Source organism: Topomyia yanbarensis, chromosome 2 (genome assembly GCF_030247195.1).
Source record: "Topomyia yanbarensis strain Yona2022 chromosome 2, ASM3024719v1, whole genome shotgun sequence".
In the NCBI taxonomy this organism is placed as follows: domain Eukaryota; kingdom Metazoa; phylum Arthropoda; class Insecta; order Diptera; family Culicidae; genus Topomyia; species Topomyia yanbarensis.
Window position 1 is genome coordinate 93,476,443 of NC_080671.1, and position 24,047 is coordinate 93,500,489.

Consider the following 24,047-nt stretch of genomic DNA (forward strand, 5'->3'; position numbering starts at 1 on the left):
TACACGGTCCCAACCACTCATTTGCAAAAGGGTTATCCCTCAGGCTCGGGAACAATTTTTCACTAGTGGTATATCCTCCGTATACTTGCGTATATATCAGTGGCGCCATAATCTCAAATGCGGCCACAGTTCCAACCAAAAATATATTTAAAATTATCGTTAAAGCGGGCGAAGAATTGGTTTTCGAGTGTTCTGTCTGTTAGTCTGTGATACCTCTGTTAACTGGGCAAGGGACCAGAAATCAACAGTCTCCATTGGCTCTGTCACGCACCGAAGTCCGATGGGTAATGAACTAAAAATAGACACCAGACGATTAAAGAAAGCCTAGAATAACAAACAGACGCCATGTTTCGTTTGGAATTCCAATTTAATTGCCAATGTCGTTCCAAACAAAAGAGATTATAACTACTAGAGAGAGCAAAGCGCTACTGTCTCCATGTATTCACGGACTGAAACATGGGGTCTCGCTCTAGCATGTTGTATCCCATTACTTTGACATGTGTGTACCCGGGGCAATAGGTGTCAAACTAATTGGCCTAGAATATGTGAGAGCGAGATAATAAATTTTCAGTGTTAGCAGCGACATGCGACCTCTAGTAGTTATAATCTCTTTTTTCCAAACGTACAAGGGAGTTTGTCAATCGTAAGAGCATGTTCAGGAATGTTTCAGTTCTAGATTCATAATTTTGACAGTTCTTCAATATAAAACTGAAAATTTTAAAACTAGAACTTGCTGTCCCCAGCAGCAATTTTAGCGGATGTTCAATTCAGTTTAAAATTCATGTCTCGCCATGCCTTCAGCGTTACTGCATTCAAATTTATTTTTCACCAGTCTATCGGGTCTATGTGTCTGTGTTGAAAACTTTGCATGTATTTAAAACACAGTTCTAAACGTGTTTGAAAATCAGTAACAAATAGAACGGCGTCGTATAACAGTTTCAAATTTTAAAACAAAGCTGTTCGAAATTATGAAATGAAACGCTCTGTTGGGGATGTGAATGTTTCAATTCCAGTTCTACTTTGAAACTCCTATACAAAATAAAACGCTCCTGAACATGTCCTAAATGTTTAGCATTATGTGGCATTGTTTTCAAGGAAGTATTGGTATCCAATCCATTAAAAATTACTAAATATTTAAAGATGAAAGATATATCCTCAAACCATTTGTTACGATACCATCGTGTTTAGAAACGCTAACGAGAAAATTGCATAGTTTGATGGGAGGACGAAATTCAGCTTGAGGGGTCCGAATATCAAATGATGGGCATAATGAGGAACCATGACCGTAGGAGAATAAAAACATACCATATCGCATATAGTTTAAACTACCATACAGGATGTAAACTTGTTCAAATATTTTACATTAATTCGAGTTCTTAATTTTATGTCCAACAGAGACAAGTAATCATCAGGTAGCACATGTTTTCCATTTTATACAATAATACAGACAGTAGTAGTAGTAGTTTATTGCACCATTATTTTGCTTAATTAATTCATCATTTTTTTGTGCTTTTACCATAACATAAATTAAGTGCTTAACCACAGATAACAGACGTTTAGGCTAGAACAAAATTTCTTCAAAAACCTGTGTAAACTTTCAAATTGATAAACGTTGGAAACCCGTGTTTCACTATTGCCATCTGCGCAACTGTCTGCTACACGTGTTTGACAGCTGCAATCTAACTGCATTGTATCGATCACTGCGCCATCTGCAATCGTTTGCCAAACGTGTTTCAGACGTCTAATTTATTCGGAATTTCAGTAGCGGGTATTTACACATGATTCAAATCGAGCTTAAACGTCTGTTATCTGTGGCTTAACCTTTATTTTTGCAACCCTGCATAGCTAAATACCATTTGACGTAGTCCGAACAATAAGCCTGTATTGTGGGATACAGTAACCATTAGAGGTGTTGCTTTTGTAATGTTCCTACAATATGAACTTAGATTTTATTCAATGAGTGTAACAATAGTTCTACAATATTCCCAATAGTAACGACGCATTGAATGGTTAAACCTACGGTTAAACTATAGTGATGCTCTCGTGTAATTATTTAGAACATAAGGCTTATTGCTTCTATTGCTATCATTTATATATTATAATAATAATTTATGTAAATGATAGCAATATTTATGCAAATTGAGTGAACTACGAAATCACCTGGGATTGAATCTGATATTGTAAATGTATAGAGTACTTGAGCAAATGGTTACAATAGAAATAATGTTTTAAATATTTACAAGAGAAGGGTTCCTAATACATTATAATATATTGCAACAATTCCACATATGGTCTAATTACTGTTTTGTTAATAAGCGAAGCCATGTCAGATATTTTTTGTTTAACATTCGAGCCATTAACATGACCATCAACATGTACAATATCACATATGGTTACAATACTGGATATTGTTCTAAAATTTAACCATTCAATTCGTCGTTACTATTGGGGATATTGTAGAACTATTGTTATATTCATTGAATAAAATCTAAGTTCAAATTGTAGGAACAATACAAAACCATCAACTCTAATGGTTACTATATCCTATAACATCGGTTTATTGTCGGACTATGTCACAAATGGTTTTTAACTATGCGGGATGCATGCAAAAAGATCCCGCTTCATTTGGAATCTCTTTCAAAATTGCTCGTCTGTATACATTACGTCGACACTGAAATAGTCGGATGCCAAACGCTGAGCACCCTTTTGCGGTGATCGTTCAATGTTGGGCCCTTTTTCTTCACGAGTTTTCGTTGGCATACATTCTTATTCTGATCCAGCGTTTCGGCTAATACTGCCTGTACCAGGGGTAGGCTGTGGTTGTCACATCACATATATTTTGCGCGTACCCAACATCTCGCCTCCGGTCCAGCACGTTGGACCCCGTTTTTGGTTACTTCACCCTAAAAAGAGAATATAGGGCAAGTAGTTTCGCATGTCTCGTGTACTAGTCGTTGACATGTTTGTACAAGGTATTATTTATTGCTGTTTAATCGTGATAATCAGGTCCGATCCAGCTGATGTTGGGTACGAAATACTTGCTAGACAGCTTCCCCCTGGCCTGTGCCTGGTTCAACATTAGGTTTTACACCAACCAACATAACCCTAAAAAATGAGCCGGATGATGAACTTCGTTTGACAATTCTCGGTGGTTCGTTTACATGGGAGTTACGTGAGTTCGAATGTAACAGACTGAGCACCTGTTGCACTCGCACTTACGTAACTGACAAAATAAACAAGAATTGTCAAACATGAATATTTTTCATCATGAGTTCATTCGTGTCGTCATCTTGTAGAACTCAATTTGAATCATGATTGAAAGGCGCGTTTCCAATGAAACTCACAATTTTGACTTCAGAGGTATTCGTCTCTCTTCTTATTCACTCTGTTTATTTTGTGTCACGGTGACAGGTGACAGCAGCAAACAACCCAACAAAAACAACAAACGTTGATTGCATTCAAAAATCGATTGCCTCTTTCGCAATTTATTTGAGCATTATCTTGATTCGAGACCTGCAAATTTCGCTGTGAGCGAGTTATTCGCTGTCGTAGTTCCGAGTGATTAGCAACGATTTCGCAATTTATACTGGTACTGGTGAAATTTATCAAAAACCAAAGAGTGCACCGTTAGTGACGTTGGATTTTGGTTGGCATTCCGCAGAGTATGCCTTCCATCGCCTGAATTCACCGGAGCCAGGTAACTTATGATTATACTTTTTTTTTATCAATTACCGAGATCTGATTCTGTTTAAGAGACTATGTTGCTGTTATGTTGTGATGGGTTTAGTTGTTTACTACATCAGCAGTTTCGCCGTATTTACTTCCTCGCGGAAGACTACGTGACACCCCGACCGTTCTAATCCATTCGGACGTCCTTGATCCGAAGACAATCCCTGACCTAGTTGCGATGTCTTGTGTTGCTTTTTGCCGAGAGTAAAATGTCTTTCTGGCGAAGGTCATGCAACTTGCTGTTTGTTGGTATTTTGCGTATTTGATAAAAGAGACGATCGAAGTTGTCTTGCGTGTGTGTTTTCCTTGTTCAAATCCAGTACAAATATGGTATCATTTTTGGTATCGCGACCTGTCAATGGCTGAAGACCGATTATTTTGATTGTCTACGGTCATGGTGACTCATATTTAATAATTTTGTTTTGCACGCAGTAGCGTTTCTGATCATTCTACTTACGCAAGACGTGTTTTAGCTAGATAACGTCCGTAATAAAAATTAAAATATTTTTGCTACCAACAGTATGGGGAGTTCGATATCTTACCGAAGGGTGATACGTACGTTTGTTTTGTATTGACTGTTACCGTTGCGTGCATGTAAGAGAGGTTTCGATCAGCCTACTATGGACCTAAGACCGCGATCTTCAACGTGATCTGTACGATTACTGAAGGACCCGTCACATTCGAATGTGCTCGCGTGTGATCTAAGATTATGCATTCAAAAACTACCGTTCCCTTTTCTCTCATGGTCAAGGTCAACACACACACAACTTCCCATTTTTGTTGATTGGTTATGGAAATATTTGTATTTATAAAAGTGTAATAACCCTCCGCTTCAACCGGTAGTGATTACCTACTACTTATGTATACTGTATGAATTACACTGCTGCTTCAAACGTTTTATTTATCCATCTGGTAGAGTGAATACCCCTATTTTGGACCAAACAAGCACAAATTAAAAATTTAGTCTAGTTTTTTTTTGAGAACGTAGAGTGATATTGGAAATTTATTTTTTTAGCAATAATAGTTTGTAAACGAGAGATATTTCAAACAAAGAGCAAGTATGAACACCTGTTTAATTCCACCTAGCAGTGCAATTGTGCCTTTCTCATTGCTCCAAACTAACTAATTAACACTCGGTTAAAAATTCGATGTTTGGTGTGATTGCATAACCTTTCAAACATATGAGAATGGCAAATTGGTCAATTTGAAATCATAAAAATTGCCCCGTGTCACCGAGAGTGGAGCGAGTAAATGCAAAAGTAGCCTCGCACGCAAGTTGTATTGTGTGAAAGTGTTACATTATACATTGTGATGATGTGATGATGATAGTTTTATGATGATTCATAGACACTTGATTTTACAATAATAATCGACAGTACCGTAGAAACGTAGTTATCTCAACAGAGCTTATACAGGGTGTTGATTCCTGAAAAAACTCGAAAATCCTGGAATTTTCAGGGAATTTGCATTGAAATCAGGGAAAAAATTCTGCTAATTTTTTTTTAAATGCGACAGGAAAATATTTACTCAACTTTTTAATTGAACGCGTGTGCTCCTCTTAACATCTTTTATACTAAGGAGTACAAACATATTCGATCTATCTGATAATTACAACTTCTCACAACAATGTTAATTTATATTTTACAATATGGATGCCAAATTGATTTATCGGCCTTGTAGTGATTCATCTGACTCTGTAAGGCAAATATGATTTCGCTTGGTGTGCACAGGCCGTTTATTTTGACACGGCTCAATGTATTAGCTTGGCCGAGCCGTGGCTATTTTTATATTTACAAAATGTAGAAGATGGGTCCATAATGTTAGACACGGAGTGGTGGAGTAATTATGCCTGTTAAATCAAACACATTGTTGATAATCTAGTTGCATTGCCAAAATCTTGAAACTGGGCTATGTATTGAAAAATTGGTGGATTCTTCAAATACATCCTCATGACCGTATAACAGTATATCGCATTGTAGCTTATCTCTTGCTTCGCGGCAGCTTATATGACCAACTTTGGGGTTTGTAATCAATCACTTCTCACCGGGGCAAACTTGTTTTATTCAGATTCTCTCATTACCAGCTATCGAGTTAATTCTAAGTTCAACTCAGTATCACACGTGTTCAGTGCTACTTCAAAGCGGTATTAGGTAACGCACGGCTTTCATACTTCTTATCCGCGCTTTGGCTGCATCTGATCTTCGTCTGCAGATGAAGCCAGTTGTCTGCTCTGCTCACTGGCTAAGTATAAAACAGACAAAATTGAAGACCGTTCCGGGGTCAAATTATCAGATAGTCTGATACGACTATGAGGCAATCCCAATAATTTTGACATCCATACTGCTAGGATTATTTGAAATTCACAAATAGTATTCTACTGTTGGGACACACCTCCGGGAATGCGGTTTTCCGGAAATAAGAAAATCTCATACGATTCCTTATAGCAGGTTTAAAAAAAACTATGACTTCCTGATTTCAATTCATCTACAAGTATTTGGTTCATTTACAATATATTATAGTAATGTCAGTCTGTTGCGTGGTAGAAATAACCAAGACGTTCCACTTAGGCCCATTACTACATCCAGAATTTTATCTCACTAAAATTTAAGCCTGGTGATGTTCTGAGATGTCACCAAATTTCAGCTAATGGAAAATACATTGTAATTTTCTTAATTGAAATCTGCAAAGATACTCGCGTACCATTTCGTTACCTAACGGTTAAGCACTCAATTCCGCTTAACAATTGAACGTTATCAATATTGGATTTCGAATTGTATGAATATGACTTCCGTAAGCTCCAGTTTCAATTCACCTTCCGCTAACAGAGGGACGAGCGCGACAATACTTAAAATTAACAGATAGTGTATTTAATCGAAGTTTGCTTCCCTTTTGCTGCGAAGCTTCACTCATCTCACAACAAACAAACAAAATCGCAAAAATAAAATCAATAGTGTATTATCACTCACGTCAGATCGTGGCAACTATTATTTGTCGAATGCTTAACTTTCATGTAGACCTAGCTTGAGTAGAGGTAGAATGCACTGGTGCGAATTTCTGTTTGCTCCTATTTCAGGTTTCATTTTTTACCGATTTGATTTAGGTAGTTCTTGCCAAATAGAACACGTTGCATGAATGGGCAGACTGTTGGCAACATCCCTGAATTTCATTAAAAATTTTCTGCATTGATTCTATTTTTAGAGACAAAAATATGTGATGTGGAAAAGCCGTCAACTTACCCCAGCCCCGGGGTAAGCTGGCGATATGTATGGAGTAAAATGGCGAAATGCCAGAAAATAAGCAATCAAATAAAACTTCAATTACTTCAGGTGTCCTTATGAAATGTGCTGCATGTTTTTTTCAATAAAACATTAAATTATTCGACACTTGCCATTATATTTTAGTCTCAATGCCGCGATATTTTAACTTTGGCGCGTATTCCACATTAAAAAACAAATTTTCGAAATTCTTCGACGATTGACTGAAGTAAATGTTTCCTGCATCGACGAGATACACAATCAGATCCAAAGTAAGACTTTGGAATGAATTCCAGAAATGAAAATATTTGATGACCATTTTTGCACTGTGAATAGTAGCGCCAACTTGACCCGTGTGTGTAACCGCCAACTTACCTCAACCGAATATTTCATAAGAAAGGATTCAAAAACATTGTTTGTGGGTATGTGTAATCTCTTTTCGGATTCTGGAAGCTCTCTTTACGTACTATCGTAAAGTATATCCATTCGTTGAATCGATTGAAAATCACCTTAAATTACGCAAAATGTTTAAAATTAAGAAAATTTACTTGGTATTCTCGAAAACATAATATCGCCCACAACTTCTACAAAAAAAATGTTTTACCACAAAAACACATTGGATAATGTGTTGCACATTACTAGATGTATACATTGACAGGCAGCGCGATATGTCTAATAAAAACGGAGAAAAGAGTATTTCGCCAACTTACCCCAAACGACAACTAACTCCGGGCTCCCCTATTTATTATATTCCAAGTGACCTTTTTAGATAGTACAAGTACTTAATCTCTGAAAAGACGAATTGGTGGGAAATTAGCAGGCAAATGGAAAGCTAAAAAACTGTTTGTGTCAAATCATAAGCAATTTCACCAAAAACCGGTTTCTATAATTTGTTAGTAGGCTAGTCTATTTTTTTCATGATTATCCGTCTTTTATTCACTTTTTCGAATTATGACCCTATTTCAGAGTTGTGAAAAAATCGATGCATGATTTTGTATTAACAAAATACCTTTGCATGAATTTTTCCACCAAAACTGAGAATATTTATTTAATTAGAAGGACGTAGCTCTGGACAGTTCGGTGAATTTAGCTCTTTCGATGCAATATAGATATTATTTGCTTCCTAACATGCAACACATCGCTGACGTAGTGAGAAGATGCCACATCTAACCAGAACAGGAAAAGTAGCTAAAATCGTTCCTATAAACAATCTTCCTAGTAGATATTCCGGGATACCTTCCTGTTGGTACGATTTTTTTACTGCTTCATCCACTGTTGCAGATGACTTGCTTAACCGAATATTTCATAGAAACTTAGACTTCTCTATCGTTCAGAATTTCTCTGTTACCTCATTTCGTTGCATAGAAGTATAGACAAACATGCCAGGAAGCTTGGTTGGAGTTTTCTACGTCCAAGTTTTGTAATCCATTGCCGCACAGGAAAATTTGGTAGAATATCCACGGAACAATTTTCGAAGAAGTGTTTAGCCCTCATCTTCTGCCCATCACTATGATTCGGAACAGTCAATACCTTGAATGACTTTATTCCCTAATGTTGCTTCGAATTATGCACAAATACATTTGACAACAGTTCTTTTAACTACCCTCTACTGGATACAGAAATTGAACACGTTAGTCACGTGAAGGATCTAGGAGTGATATTTGATTCGCAACTTACGTTTAAACAGCGCATCTCCTATACAGTTAGCAAAGAATCAAAGCAAAGCAAAGAATGCTGGGATGCATCTTCAGGATTGTCAAAAAATTTACGGATATTTATTGTATCAAATATCTTTGTCGCGGACAATCCTGGAGCATTGCTGTGAATTTTGGAGCCCAAACTATAATCACGGTGTTGAGAGAATGGGAAAATGTACTTTTGCATATAAAATATTTAAAATAATCCATAACGAATTGTAAAACGATCCATAAAAAAGTTGTCAATGTTCTACAAAACAAAACTGAAAATCCATAAAACTGTGTGAATGATCCATAAAAAAGGGTGATTTGATCCATAGATTATGTAAAATTGAACCATAAAATGGTCTCAAAAGAGCACTAAAATAGTAATAAAAGAGCAATTAAAATGAACCAATGCCCCATAAAAATATTGGAAATGTTCCATAAAATGACACATTTTGCGCCATAAATTAACTGACATTGATCCATAGAATATTAACAATGTACATTAAAACACGTCGATATGTTCCATAATATCGACAAAAGTGTTCCACGGTATTACAAAATGGAGCAATAAAATGTCAGAAAAAGTTAAATTTAAATTTAATGAAAATGTTTGCTAAATAATTTTTCTTGGTCCATAGAAGATGTAAAAATGAACATTAGAAATGATTCATATATCGAACGAAATTATGGTACATGGATATTTACAAAACGATCCATAAGAAAAGAAAATGTAAAACGACCCATTAATATGTGCTTATGCATTAGAAAAAATAAATTTAATGAATTCATGCGAAATTTTATGGTAAACTTAAAAAATAAGTTGTGCTTAATAATTCTCATAACAGTGACAGTGTTTTAACAAGTGAGCTTATACTGGGAGCTAGTGTGATGCGGCTTAGCCGCATATTCGAGGCCGTTGGACGAGGCATTGATTAACCCGTAGCTGGAATTGCAGGCAAACCTGTGGTCCTCTCGTTTGCCCGGTTTACTTAAACATAGGGGCTATAGCTAGTTAAAAGCCGACTGAGCGGCAGCGAAGTCGGACAGTGCACAAGAAAGCGATGTGGCGTAGCCACATTAGTCAGTGTTCGTGTATAAAGTGTCCGTTTTCGCTTCAGGTAGTTATTCAGATAGTATTTGCGACTCATGCCAGCCTGTATCAGTGGTCTAATAACTGTCAGCGCTCTAATATCATAAATACCCTGACGTTTAAAGAGTTGCCATAATGATTTCAGGTTAGCTAAGGTCAGTTAGCTGACTAGTTGGGTACGGAAGCTGAAGTTTAACTATAATGTATGCATTGTTTGTTGTAGTTTGACATTACAACCAAATGTAATAAACTTTATTATTAGTTCGAATAGCAATTTCGCATGAATTCATTAAATTTATTTTTTCTGGTGCATAAGCGCATATTAATGGATTGTTTTACATTTTATTTTCTTATGGATCGTTTTGTAAATATCCATGTACCATAATTTCGTTCGATATATGAATCATTTCTAATGTTCATTTTTACATCTTCTATGTACCAAGAAAAATTATTTAGCAAACATTTTCATCAAATTTATGGAACTTTTTCTGACATTTTATTGCTCCATTTTGTAATACCGTGGAACACTTTTGTCGATATTATGGAACATATCGACGTGTTTTAATGTACATTGTTAATATTCAATGGATCAATGTCAGTTAATTTATGGCGCAAAATGTATCATTTTATGGAACATTTCCAATATTTTTATGGGGCATTGTTTCATTTTAATTGCTCTTTTATTACTATTTTAGTGCTCTTTTGCGATTATTTTATGGTTCAATTTTACATAATCTATGGGTCAAATCACCCTTTTTTATGGATCATTCACACTTTTTTATGGATTTTCAGTTTTGTTTTATGGAACATGGACAACTTTTTTATGGATCGTTTTTCAATTTTTTATGGATCATTTTTGTTGTTTTAGCGGCGCAAACTTAGGGCTGCCTGAGAGAATTGAGTCCGTGCAACGACGCTTTTTACGTTTTGTGCTTCGTTGACTGCCGTGGAGAGATTCTGTCCGTCTACCTAGCTACGATTTTTTTTCAATTGATCGTAATTAATTTTCTCGTAAACGGTTTACAATATCGCCTTGATGTCAATAGGAAAGTTATAGGAAATGTTATGGGCCTTACGAAAAACTAATTGTCGTCGATGGAGAAACGTGAATAACTTCTGAAAAGGTCGTAATAAAACAAAATAATTGTGTTGTTAAAACAAAATTTAAAATATCTCGAGAATTTCAACATTTCAGAAATTTTTTGTTATATGAATTTTGATTTAAAATGGCATTTAGAATCATATTCAAAAATAAAATTGCAAATAGTATGAATTATAAAAATTTGTCCAAAGTTGTTGTTAGGAAAACTTTTTTATTCAAAGCTTTCCCATGATCCAAATACACTGAAAAACCTCCTTTAATGTCTGTAAAACGATAAACATTAGACTTTTGGCAATTTATGATGGGGTAACGCGAATAACATTTAAAAAGGACATAATTACATGAGTTATTTGTTCTTGTTGGAGCAAAATTTCAAATATCTCACATTCAAAATGTTTCTTTTCTCTTTAGGTTTTTGTTGACAAAATATAAAAAATTAGAAAAAATGGTTTTTTTTTGCAATTTGAAATTTTATCATGAGTTTTTGTTTTTTGTGAAAAATGAAACAATTTTTTTTTTCGGTGCATATTTTTTCGTGCAGAAGCATTCATTCCCTGTAACTCGTTCTCAGATAGTTTACTGTATAAAATAGTGAAATCGAACAAAAATAATTGAAATTATTGCGCGTAGAAACGTCTACGCCCTTTCAAAAAATTGCGCTTGAGTCAAAATAATCTTATTGATTGTGGATTGTTTAGTCTTCCATGCCGGTTAAACCTGTAAAGTTTCATCGGAATCTAAGATTGTCGGTCACGATTTCAGAGATTTTCGGACGGATCTTCGTGGAATTCCTCTGGTATGTTTAAGTTCCTGCACTATTTGGTCGAAATAAAATTTTAACGATATTGTACTAAATCTCAAAGTATTCTGGCGTAACTGAGGGCTTCAGTACCGCAGTACCGTTTCTCGCCAAAAAAATCCTGCGCTACGAAACCTAATCATTTTTTTAAACTTATGCCTGTTTATTTCACTGAAAAATGTACTACCAAAATACTATAAGTTTGATGTAATGAAATCATTGCTCTATGCCTTTACTTAAATTCAATCTTTCTTCACATTTTTCGCACAAAAAGATATGTAATCCCTTAACGCGTCAACGAATCATGTATTTTTAGATAGAACAAACATACGGCCATATCTATGAGAAGTATTTCATTCTTTGTTGAATATTTCAAGAGATCTATGTATCCAGATTTCGTCGCGAACATTGCGAATTGATATACGAATGTGTTACGACCACCTTTCAAGGACATTTGGAATAAGATAGAGTGTGTAAAAACGGTTTCTACTTAATCCTCGACTCAACAAATTCCAATCAGACTAACAGACATACCACTATGAGGAAATTCATCCCAAAAATATCGATCCGCTAATTTTCCCAGAACACGAGTTTCTCCTTTTGTACACGAACCCCCTTTTATACACGGTCCCATACACTCATTTGCTTGTCGGTTATCTTTCGAACTAGAAAACTAACTAAAAATGCACTACATCTTTTAAGCTCAAACAGTGGTGGGTAGTCGCAGTTGACACAGCCTCCACCTTACACAACGTAGCAAATCCGCTACGGTTGTAAGCGAAAAGGAAGTAATCTAATAAAAATCTATCCCGGCATTCGAAAGGCAAACAGAGATGAATAGCAGCAGTTTCATTGATGCTAATCGTCGACAAGTTTTCAGGTGTGATCTTACGTGACTTTTCTTTTGTCGGTTCTCACGGTAAAGAGGGACAAGTCTGTCTTTACCCGAAGTCATGTTGGTGGACTTGAGTGATTCGTAGTTATGCTGCCTAAGCTCGACCTCCATCAACAGAAGACAAAAGTTACGGTATTAAGCTTGTTCTGATGACCATGTCACTTCTAGTTTTCCGATCTGTATACTTCACATCCTTGCTTTCACTGGAGTACTATGGCTCCAAATTTTCATAACTTTCTCTACCCTCTCTAGCAAATTGAATGTCGTTAAAATGTAAAAAAGAAAATGTGTCTACATATAGTCCGAAAAAATCAAACAATAAATATTGAAAAATGTGAATTTAATTGGTTTTATTGAGCACTCTGGAAAATACATAAAAAGGTCTGGAAAAACCTGGAAATTTCATTTTCAGAAATGAGTCGACACACTGTTATAAATTATAAGGCCATCAGCATTGATTAAAATTTGTTACTTGTAACCTGCATATCTAACTAAAAACAAGTAGACGCTTCTGTTTCAGGTTCTGGACATGGTTACCAATAATTATTTGTAATAGAGATGGTCGGGTTTCAATTTTTTCGAACCCGAGCCCGAGAGCATGAAAATTTAAAAACCCGAACCCGACCCGAGCCCGAACATTTTAAAACTTAAAAACCCGAACCCGACCCGTACCCGAGAATGAAAATTTTATAAAACCCGAACCCGACCCGACCCGAGAATTTTAAAATTTGAAAACCCGAAAATTTAAAATTTGAGAAGCCCGATCCGAATCCAACTTGCTAATACGGAGAATCAACCAAAGATCTCAAAAAATTTTAATTCTAGGCACCCGAGCTGGACCCTAGGCTCATCTAAGAGTAGTAGAATCACTCAAATCTGAAGTAACACCATACGCATTGAGTTATATCCGCATATGGCAAAACAAATCACTGGCGAGTAGATTCCGCATTTATATTTATTTATTTATATTGATTATTGAACGTCGAATTTATAATGTTCTGAGAAACTTATAAATCGTCGATATCTTAACCCATTGCAATCCAGCTATGTTAAAACTTTTGGTAATTTATAAAACACTTCATGACGTCACCCACGTTACTGGTTGGAACGGTCACACCTGTATCGAAGTGTGTCAATCAAGATTTTCTAACGTGTTCTTCATGTCCCATCATTAGCGTTAGGACGATCTATGATGGGATATCTAAGTTATTTTATGCTTCAGATTATACGGTAAGCGCGCCTATAGAGATGCTGCGACATCTCCAATGGAGCTCTTGGAACGACTCCAAACTTTTAAAAATCCGTTAATGGCTTCAACAGAACACAATTTTTTTGCGATCAATTCCTTAATTTTCATGTATTTTCATGAAGGAATCCGGATCATGCAACAGCTCAGCCCGGGAACAATCTGACAGAAAGTGCTTGTTTCATATATGTACCACTGATTTGATAGTGGTGCTATTATACCATCACCATATGAGTGTCTTGAACAACGAAACCTGGCGGAAGTGAAGCTAGATTTAGGTCTGATGGAATAAAGACAGTCTCTAGAAAATAAATTTGGCCTAAATTATCTGCTTTTAAAAAATAATGTGCCCTTTTTAAATTTGAGCCATCATAATGACACCAAAGTACCACCAAATTTGTGAGTTCAAATCCTTATTTTTCCGTTACAGTTTATTTTAATTGCAAGCAATCTTTATTATAAACCAGTTTGATTATTAAACTTCCGTTAAAGCAGGTACAACCTATTTGTTTAATTTGACCAACTTAACAGTGCTCGCTTAAAGTTTGTTTGGGGTACAAATGTACCCCACAAAATCGTTTTCGTTAGTGTTTTGTCATGTGTACATAATTCAAAAAAAATATATCTTTTTTTTAAAGCAAGATATCGATACATAGTAAGCGAGAACCTTGTGTAAAATTGTATAAGTTTCAACTCTACCAAATAATAGTATTTGTTATTTGATATAACAAAGCACTATAGTAAAGTAACTAGAAAATGCGCTTGGATCGGCATCGTAATTTTTGCTTTTGCGGATGAAAGAGACATAACACATTCGTGAATATGATTTGTATATAGTATGCAAGACGCTTCATTCGATTCGTTATCTTCTGCAGCCCAGGCTCTGTAACATACTTACTTTATATACACGTACAATCCACCGGCTCTACCTGTTCCTTCGACGCCTTCCTGTTTCATCTCCGTTACTGCATATTGCTGTATGTTTAACGTTTGTATTGGCGTTTGGTTTTTAAAAAAAGCATCGGATTTCAAAAAGACCGGTTTTTGAAAAAAATGGTTCAAAAGGAAATTTAATAATCTTTACAACGTCGTATAAATGGTCAAAATCGATTTGAAACTACCGGCGTTATAGCAATATGAAGGAAAAAGGGAATTTTGACGTATTTTAAAGACTTGTTCTATACAAAATGAAATATTACATAATTAAATAGTCAAAACACGAATATTTTTAAACAGGTAACTTTACGAATGATTTTAGAATAAAACTATCCAATTTAATTATAAATTTTATAAAAAATTAGACATATTAGAGCGATTTTAGTTCTGGGGTACGAATGTACCCCACAAAACCGTTTACGCAGAGAAAAAGTCGCCGCAGCCTAAGTATCGGTTTTAAAGTACCTGTCGAAATTTATATTCTATTATAGAAAGTTGAACCGATATTTTCCGATAAATTCCTGTTGACTTGGTTTATTACTAATTATCATGAAAAATAAATCGCAAAGAGATTTGAGATGTGAAACACGTATTGTTGAATGCTCTCTCATGAATGTTCGATTAAAAAATTAAATATTTCAGGCAGTTTGCGAATATGAAGAGACGGAATTTTATGCAAGAATGAAAAAAATACAATACTTGAGCACCAGAAAATACAACGAATTCTAGCGATTTGGAGGTGTTAACATTTGGTACGGTTATATGGGTCATCCATTCGTATCACGAAGTATAATTCACTATTACAAAAAGACTGCGTTTTGTGTAGAGACGTCATGTCGTGAAATGGTTGGGTTGTTTTGTTCAAAACCCGAACCCGACCCGACTCCGATAATTTGTAATTTGAAAAACCCGAACCCGACCCGAGCCCGAAAGTTCAAAATTTCAAAAACCCGGACCCGACCCGAACCCGAAAATTTCAAATGCGAAAACCCGGAACCCGATCCGAACCCGAGAAGCTTAAATTTACAGAACCCGAACCCGACCCGAAACCCGTCGGGTCCGGGTTTCGGGTCTAAAAACCCGAACCCGACCATCTCTACTTCAGATACCTTGCCAAATCATCAATGTGCTAACAAAGCTCTATGCGAAGTAAAATGAACACATTGGGTGTTAATGGAAGTTCGCAGATTTTTTTTACGTTTGATTTTCGAAATTTTTTGGCGTAGTATGAAAATTACGGTACCGACCTCCTACCCAGAACCTGAAATAAGAGCATATACCATATTTGCCCATCTTCTGTAGAAACCTCCTCGTTTCAATGGGGGACGACAGATATTGGCTTCATTAATGTTTCTTGCTTCGTTTATCCCTAAGAACGGTTACATGAATGTAGTGTATTATTAATGTCTTATACTAAACGGTATTCTCGAAGTAATTTTCTGGACTCTAATTGATGCAAACTAACAATGACATCATTCCCGTGTCGCCATTCGTACTGCAGATCCTGTTTGCACCGCTTAAGACTAAGGTAAACAAGGCGCTGGTTTTGCTCTTCGATATATTGCACTTCGGCTATAAGCAAAGTGGTGAGAATTAGGAGATGGTTGTTTGGTGTGAAATAAGTAGCGCACTATGTACTTGATCAGAGTAAGCATGAGAGGTAACATGTTGGATTGGTTTGGTATAGTGTAAAATTAGTTTGTGCTAATCAACTCTGTGGGACCTATGGCCATTCGGATTCAGTGCTCTTTCGGACGGTAGTCACTATTTTCTACTGCACAGAAATATCCAACGAAACGCATGAAGAGCGGAAAGAGCGCGAAAAGAGCGGAATCGACCTGACCAACAGGTATCAGGTACTTTACGCATACTTTACCCATCATACTTTATTCAGTCAGTGTTGCTCCATCAACCACAGAGGCTCGTTTCGTGTCTATTTACGCCTCCTCAAACGCAATACATCGCGTGTGGTCAGCAAACACGGTTGGACATATATATTTTATATTTTGATTTGTTTACCCTCGTGGAGTCGCCGGGTTGTCCTGGTAACGGTGTGATTACAGTGCGCATAAGTGGATGTGAAATCGCGACATTTTGTTTTTTTTTCTTCTATTGTTAATTTTTCCAAAGGCTGATATCGTAATATACTGTGAGTGAACGTAGGAAAATTACTGTAATTTTCTTGTGTTGTTAGTCGATATAAGATTGTTTCGTCTTACGTTGCTATAAGTTTCGCAATTCAGCTCATCGGTTTATTAGGTTTGGCGCCAGCCTAACCTGAAGTGAGTATTGCTGGTTAAATTTTTACCTATAGCGTTGTTTGTCATAGTGATGTCATCGAATGCAACCGGTATGCTTGGGCGATGAGAAGACGTGTAAATTCGGGTTTCCTAATGAATAAAAGATCTAGTCAAATGTTTCGTCTAGTTACGACACAAGCTAGTTGGTGCTATGGGGAGGCTAGCATAGACATATAAATTCCGTCTTTCTTTGTTTCGGTTCACCATGAGTGACCTTCATTCATTTTGATACATTGAAGCATAACTCGGAGAAGAGCTATTGTGTGATAATTGCAATCCGAATGTTTGCAGTTTTAAAAGTAGTTTGATGGTGTGACTGAGATTGTATACTGAAAAGTAAAATTAGGCTCTAGAACATGAATCTTGTTTCTCGAGACTTGAGACCCAAACAAATAGCGATAAGTTGGTCTTGATTGAAAAAGTTTATCATTGAAACGACATTCCAGTATGTTCTTGAATTTTTATTAGTTTTCCTAGAATAAAAGATCGAATGGCACGTGATTTGCCTATGAACTATTATATCCTCTGGATCCTTAATATCGTAAAAGAAGAGGTCTCTCTTTCTCTTCAGGATCATTGTCTTTTTTATTTCTCTAGCTCCGGAAAACTAAATACTGTCGGCAAAGCTCTAATCCCACTCTACCGATGAAGCGACGAGCCCCCAAAAAGTAGGTAGGTGGTTCGTCGCTCCAATGAAATTTTCATTTCCGGACCGTTGCACGCGGGTCATTTGTTCAACCTAGCGAGCTACCGGTCTGGCCAACTGTCTGACTGTGTTTATCCAAGCATATTATGTATATTTGAACGCGGTCCGGATGGTATCTTTCTTTTTAATTTCATTCATTTTGCTGCGATATTACTACACTCGTCTCAGTGATGTAACAGTAAAAGTCGAATAAAGCTAGGACTACAATGGCCGGTCGCTCGCTATGCTGCTTCTTGTGAAATTAACCGTATAAACTTTATAGTGAATTAGTTCATCCGTAGTTTAAATAGAGTAGACGCCCCTTTCTATGTCTTTGGCCGGATATTCTCCGATGCAATGGCCAATGGCTAAAAATAGTGTTTCATGGTTCGGTCAATTCATTCTTCTTTCCAATTATCGCATACTTTTGATTTCATTTATAGCGTTGAATGATGATGATAATTTTCACTTTTCTACCATCCCACAATAAACGGGAAACGTCGATTTTCACTGCTTCCCCATCCTCACCAATTCCTCCCATTTTCTCATTCCAGATCAGTGTTCAATGCCATACATTTTGATACGCGGTAATTTAGCTTCATACAGTCATAAGTATCCGTTTCGAGTGCTAGTCTCGGGATTGAAAGGTAAGCGCAAAACCAGCACACTCATTCTCCACACGGCGTGTAGAAAACCAAAACTCCTAAGCTTTTGTAGGATAATTGAGCCGCGGTGCAGTGGCTGGCTAGTTCTAATTCCTCCCTTCTATCGTTTCATTCGAATACGACCGTTAATTGGGCAGCGGCCGATCTCGAGCAACTGAATCGTTTCCCGTGCGGAGGGTACAGTGATGAATCGACCATCGTCTATCTACAGCATCCTTGTGTGATCCTGACCGCGTTGGAGGTAAGTGTTGATTGTTTGTATTTACATGAGCTATTTAGTAATTCGGATCGAAGAAAGATGCGCAGCATTGCGATATGAAATATGAATCGAGTCTGTCACTAGGAAAAATTTTAACAATTCGTTCCAGTACTGAGATTGATCAATGTAATAATGACTTGTGTAAATACCGATGCAAGCTGTTGGGAAGCGAGACTCACTCTAGTGGCTGGGAATTTAAAAGTGGTTCCGTCTATTTTGAACCGGTTCAACAAGCCGGCACGAATGGTGTATTTTTCTGTTTTGTTTTTCTTATTCCTAAACATGGGCTTCTTCGATGGTAGCGGGAATTCGTAAAATCGTTGCTTGGAACCTCTCAGCACGCGAGTGTTTACTTTATTGCGCACTTCCCACCAACCTGGACTCCGCACTTTCAAAGTGCGAGTCATCAAACTGCTACTGAAAACTGCGAGCTGTCAAACACTTGCATTATTTATTACTTCACAGTTGGTTTTGTTTACATCAGTTGAAATTAACATCTATCGCAATAACATTTTCAGCAGATTTTAGTTGAATATATACAGTATTTAGAACGTTTACTATTTTTTAGATTGTCCCTAACATTGCTGGAGCAATCGAATAAGTACTGGTACCATTTCCTTGCATTACATATTATTCAATATTGGTTGGCAGTTCTGTTAGCATACGTGACTGGATCAAGACATAAGTGGTCTTTATTTTTTCTAGCATATGGCCAACATCATTTTACATAATGTGCAACATTGTCAGGCAACTTGTAATACTAAATATCACTGCCTATATGGATATTACTTCTTGGGAATCTCGAGGGCCAGGCTATCCATTATTTATAAGAAATCCAAAACTACGATAAGCACCTGGATTCAAAATTACGAGACGGAATGCATACTTTCTCGCAAGCAACGCGAGCAGGTATTCCGCAAATTTAAATCTGAGCATAGGCACTGGATCGTGGAACAGTACATGGAAAACCCTGTTCTTTTTTTGAGCGAATGTCGAGATCTGTTTTATAGCCACTTTTATCGGACCATAAGTGAATCAAGTATATGCCGGATTCTCCATGCTGAAGGATTATCTTGGAAAACTCTGGAACGCCGAGCCATTCAAGTGAAGGAAGAAGAGATATTTCGTTTCTGCGCAGAGATGAATGCTATCGATTGGGATATTTACCATCTTGTATTTTTAGATGAAGTTTCTCTAGATAGCAGAGATATGCTTAGAAACCGTGGATATGGAATCAAGGGGAAAAAACTTATATTTCGGGGAGAATTTGTAAGGCGGCCTCGGGTATCTTTCCTTTGTTTTCTTGGGATGGAGGGTATGCTAGATAGCTTCGAAACAGAAGGTACTTTCACAAGAAAAATATTCTTCGAATGTTGCCAATCCTTTGCTTTGAATCACGAAGCAGTCCGTCGATATCTTGGATTTAATTCAATATGGATTATGGATGGAGCACGAATCCATTGTGACCAACACATAGTTATGTATCTGAGATCAATTGGAGTTTTACCTGTGTTTCTACCTCCATATTGCCCTTTTTTCAATTCAATTGAGATAATTTTCGGAATAACAAAAAGAAACATGAAAAAGCGTTATGAAGAAAATTCCAATGAGAATTTGTCACATACTGCAATAGCAACATTTTTTGCCTATTCCGGATATAATTGCTCAAAGCTTTATAAACATTGTGGATATCTTCCTGGGGGTATTTTCGATCCTTCAATTGGTCTATCGCAAGACATGACAGAACTAGGATTTGATTTGGATACAGCTTATGACTAATTGTTGGTATTTGTTTCACCCTAGTGGAACGGTACATCTCATGGATAGTTTATTATTAACAGTTCAGATATAAAACTTACAATGAAAATAAAACATCTCTTTTATTAAACTACAAGTGGTCTACATCTGGCATATCCGAAATTTTACTGACCAAGCTTCTGCTTAATTCATCCTCTTCTGGCCTTATTGATTCCTGCATAGATGATACGAGGCTTAAGTTGGTAGCACAACGTAATCTCATCGCTTGGATACGTGATTTGAGACGTTTCCCCAGCGATATTAGCTGCTCTACTTCTGAATCCAATTCATCCAATTCCGCCGCAAAGCTATCGTTTATCGTGTTGGCCACGTTGAGACCGCTGCGTATACTATTCATCCGAACAGCCTCTGATACAGGAACCGAACGGAAAAATTTTAGTAGATAGGTTGGTGGCAGTGATGATAGTCTTTGATCTCTTTCATGAGCGGGTCCTGTGTGAATATAGTTAGCCCACAGTTTCCAAGCACTTGAGTGGCCAGTGAGACAGCTACCATGCTTGTTCCGTAGCTCTTCAGCAAGTGTTGTGAGTGCTTGGTTACTTGGGGCTCCTGCGCGATCCGCATTCTGGTGGCGCACTAGTTGCTTATCCACAACATCCCATAGTGACTTACATGCAACTGAAGTAGAATACATGTGTACGTGTATCCTAATCTCCTTGTGACGCCAGTTAATTAATGCTTTGCTGTCCAGCTTGTCGACATTCACTCGCCTTTTCTGTTGGGGGTCTTGCAGCACGACAAACTTTGAAAGGTCTTCAAAACTAGACTCTGCCTTAGCCCACGCTGCCTGTTGTGACCCTTGTTCTTCGCATATAATCACTTCGCGAGAGATGAAGCACTTTGCTACATCCCAAATATGGTGAAGAATATCATTCACCGTATTCCCATACATAATACGAGCAGTAACTTGGCTTCCGGACGTTTCGCCCACAAATCGTCTTTTGAAGAAAACTCCATTTAGAGATAAGTTATATTCCCGCTCGGATTCGTTTTCTGGTGGCTGAATGTCTATCACATCCATTCGTTGAATTTTCGACTGTGGCTCAATATCTCCGTTTTCATGATCATTTCCAGAAAATGACGAAATATCGACATCATCCAATGCCTCTATACTGTAATCACTATGTTCCGTCTGGGGTTCCACCCGTTCGTCTCCGTCCATTGTTTACAAATCAATGTATTTACAACGCCAATCTGTAATTCAGAGATGGTTGCAATGAAATTTTAGTGAAACAAATTGAAAAAAACGTTACCTGTACAACGCCGACTGCATAATTGATTGTATTGATGGAACGACAGGTATGCAAGCGGAAAAAAACATTAGCCAATTGCAATAAATTTTTCGTTTGTTTTGATTTTGCTATGCGTAGCAAGTTATAAAGATGGTCACCTCCTAGACAGGCCAGCCGAGCTAACCGGTCTATGAAAGAAATTGATAATTGCGCAGTGCGGGTCAAATCCAGTTTTTGTTGCCACAAGCAATATTAATGCATGATTCGTGTTCCGTTCAGAGTCATGCAATTGTGCGACAAAGTTGAGAACAATCATGATTAATAGTTCATTCACTATGAAAATTTACATCGTACTTGAAGTTCGCTTACCTAAGTTCGGTTTGTTCGATTGAAGCTTGATTTGTTTCTCATCGTTTCACGTAAGGTGACGATCCTATGTTGATTTTATTCTCTGCTAATTACTCGTTCTACAATCGATAAAATGCGTATAATGCGGTGTGTACATTAAAAGACAGGCCAAAACCTGTAAATTGTGAGGTATTCATAGTGTAAACTAGAATCGTGGGCCCCAATTTTCACCCTACAATTCTACCCAATTTGAACAAAGATAATAACAGCATTTACTTTAGAATCATTGAACAATATATAGGGTAATGTGTCTATTGTGGCCGTAGAGTCTATCGTGACCCTATTTCGCACCTCTTGGTTTTGAACCACGCATATCAGATAGTGACAATATCTCTGGATAAAAAATGTATGCAAATATACGTTCAAATTATATTATCATTAGTTTATGCAGATATTTATTCAGAACTATCGGCCAAATCCAAGTTTTGATTAAAATAAAATTACCTTCTTGAACTATCTGCTAATTCGCCTCACTCACATAGTGAAACGAAACAAAACGCAATGCACAGTGTTTTAAAACGTCGTTTTCCTGTTTAAAATTAATAGCGTCTGAACCGTTACATTTAGAAGTTTAGCTTGTTCGGAGAAGTTCTTACCTTTACGATTGCGCATATGCAGAAATATATTGTTTAGTGATTTATTCACCTATATATGATATACGAAAATTATTTTCTGAACTAATTAAGACACCCTAGTAACAATTTTGGTTTTACGGAAGTTTTAGAGCCACTCATGAAACTCAGATTGTACTTGTAGTATGCCATAAAACCTCAATTGTTACTTAGGTAGACTTTGTCTTCGGAAATGTTGTAGAAAACATTACTACAAACGGAAATCCTTGAAGACACCATATAGATAACTTTAATAGCTTTCGAGTTATGGAACATGTTATATGGAATATCCCATAAAATTAGTTTTTTCTTTCGATAATTTTTTTAGCCATTCCTCCGCTCTTGAAACCCTCAACAAATTTGTTCGCGATGTCGAAACACATACTTTTGCTGAACAATGTTACTTCCTACCTGTTGTTAGCTTAGCTTAGCTTAATTGACCGCCAGTGACTTTCCCGTGGTCGATCGGAGCCTGTTGAAATTGCATATTGAACCAATTGTATGATACAGTCCATATTCGATTATCCGTAGTCTCGATTATCCGTAGAAAATGATTCGATTATCCGTAGTCCGAAGAAATTGTTTAAATTTTCCGCATATTACGTTTTCTAAAGCTACATTACACGTCTATTATTGTAATTGATACCAACTACAGTTTCTGAAAGAATAAATATTTTCTAATATGTGACGAATAAAATAGGCACGGTGTCTTTTTTTACCAACTTTATGCAAAAAAATTCAGCATCTCTGAAACTTCAGGATATGAAAGAATGGGCTTTCCCCTTTCATTTGAAACCAACATCAAAATAATCCTTCGGGGGGTCTAGATCAACTTTTTTTTAAGTTTTTTTTCGTGAAAACATAGATTTTACAATAGAACTAGTTCATATTTCTGTCCCTAGATGGTGCTTTAAACATTCGGACAACACTAAAAGTGAGAATCTGATAGATATTTTAATTGTCTACAACTTTGTTAACAACTATACACCGACTTGAAATTATCCGAAAAAGTTGTTTAATATTTTAACGAAGTCTAAGTCTAAGTTAGTTTCACAGAAACCCTACACGGAAACGCTCCCGATCGCATAGCAACTAATATATTAGTCGAATTTCTGAAATCGATTGGTTAAAATTTGGTACAGCTAAACGATTGTTGATTTTTCTAAACTTTCATTTTTGTTTTTGAATGAACAAAACAGTTGCTGAAACAACTAAATCATCTAGTTGAAAATGTGATGCTGTCAGTTAGCAAAGACACACACCATCCAAATCAGCTCATCAAATAGCTGTAACAACTAATATAATTGTTGATTTCAAGATTGGTGCGAGTTGA

The 24,047-nt window shown here is 36.7% G+C and overlaps 2 protein-coding genes across 2 annotated transcripts in view; one reads left to right on the forward strand and one right to left on the reverse strand.

Moving 5' to 3' along the window:
• The first annotated feature begins 3,562 nt into the window (after positions 1–3,562).
• The window catches only part of LOC131678840 (uncharacterized), a 31,563-nt gene continuing 11,078 nt past the window's right edge, over positions 3,563–24,047 (forward strand). The window contains exons 1-3 of the mRNA XM_058959239.1: positions 3,563–3,697; positions 18,276–18,368; positions 18,524–18,627. Coding sequence (XP_058815222.1) covers positions 18,287–18,368; positions 18,524–18,627 — 186 coding nt within the window. The 5' untranslated portion in view covers positions 3,563–3,697; positions 18,276–18,286. The remainder of the gene's footprint in view (positions 3,698–18,275; positions 18,369–18,523; positions 18,628–24,047) is intronic.
• Positions 20,244–21,869, reverse strand: LOC131678838 (uncharacterized). Its single transcript, XM_058959236.1, has 2 exons — positions 21,717–21,869; positions 20,244–21,657 (listed from the first exon to the last, which is right to left on the reverse strand). Exon 2 carries the CDS (start codon positions 21,623–21,625, stop codon positions 20,534–20,536), a length of 1,092 nt encoding a protein of 363 aa, XP_058815219.1. The 5' UTR covers positions 21,626–21,657; positions 21,717–21,869; the 3' UTR covers positions 20,244–20,533.

What these genes read in the sequence shown, in the direction of transcription:
- LOC131678838 (XM_058959236.1), bottom strand. Translation starts at nt 21,625, where the DNA reads ATGGACGGAGACGAACGGGTGGAACCCCAGACGGAACATAGTGATTAC.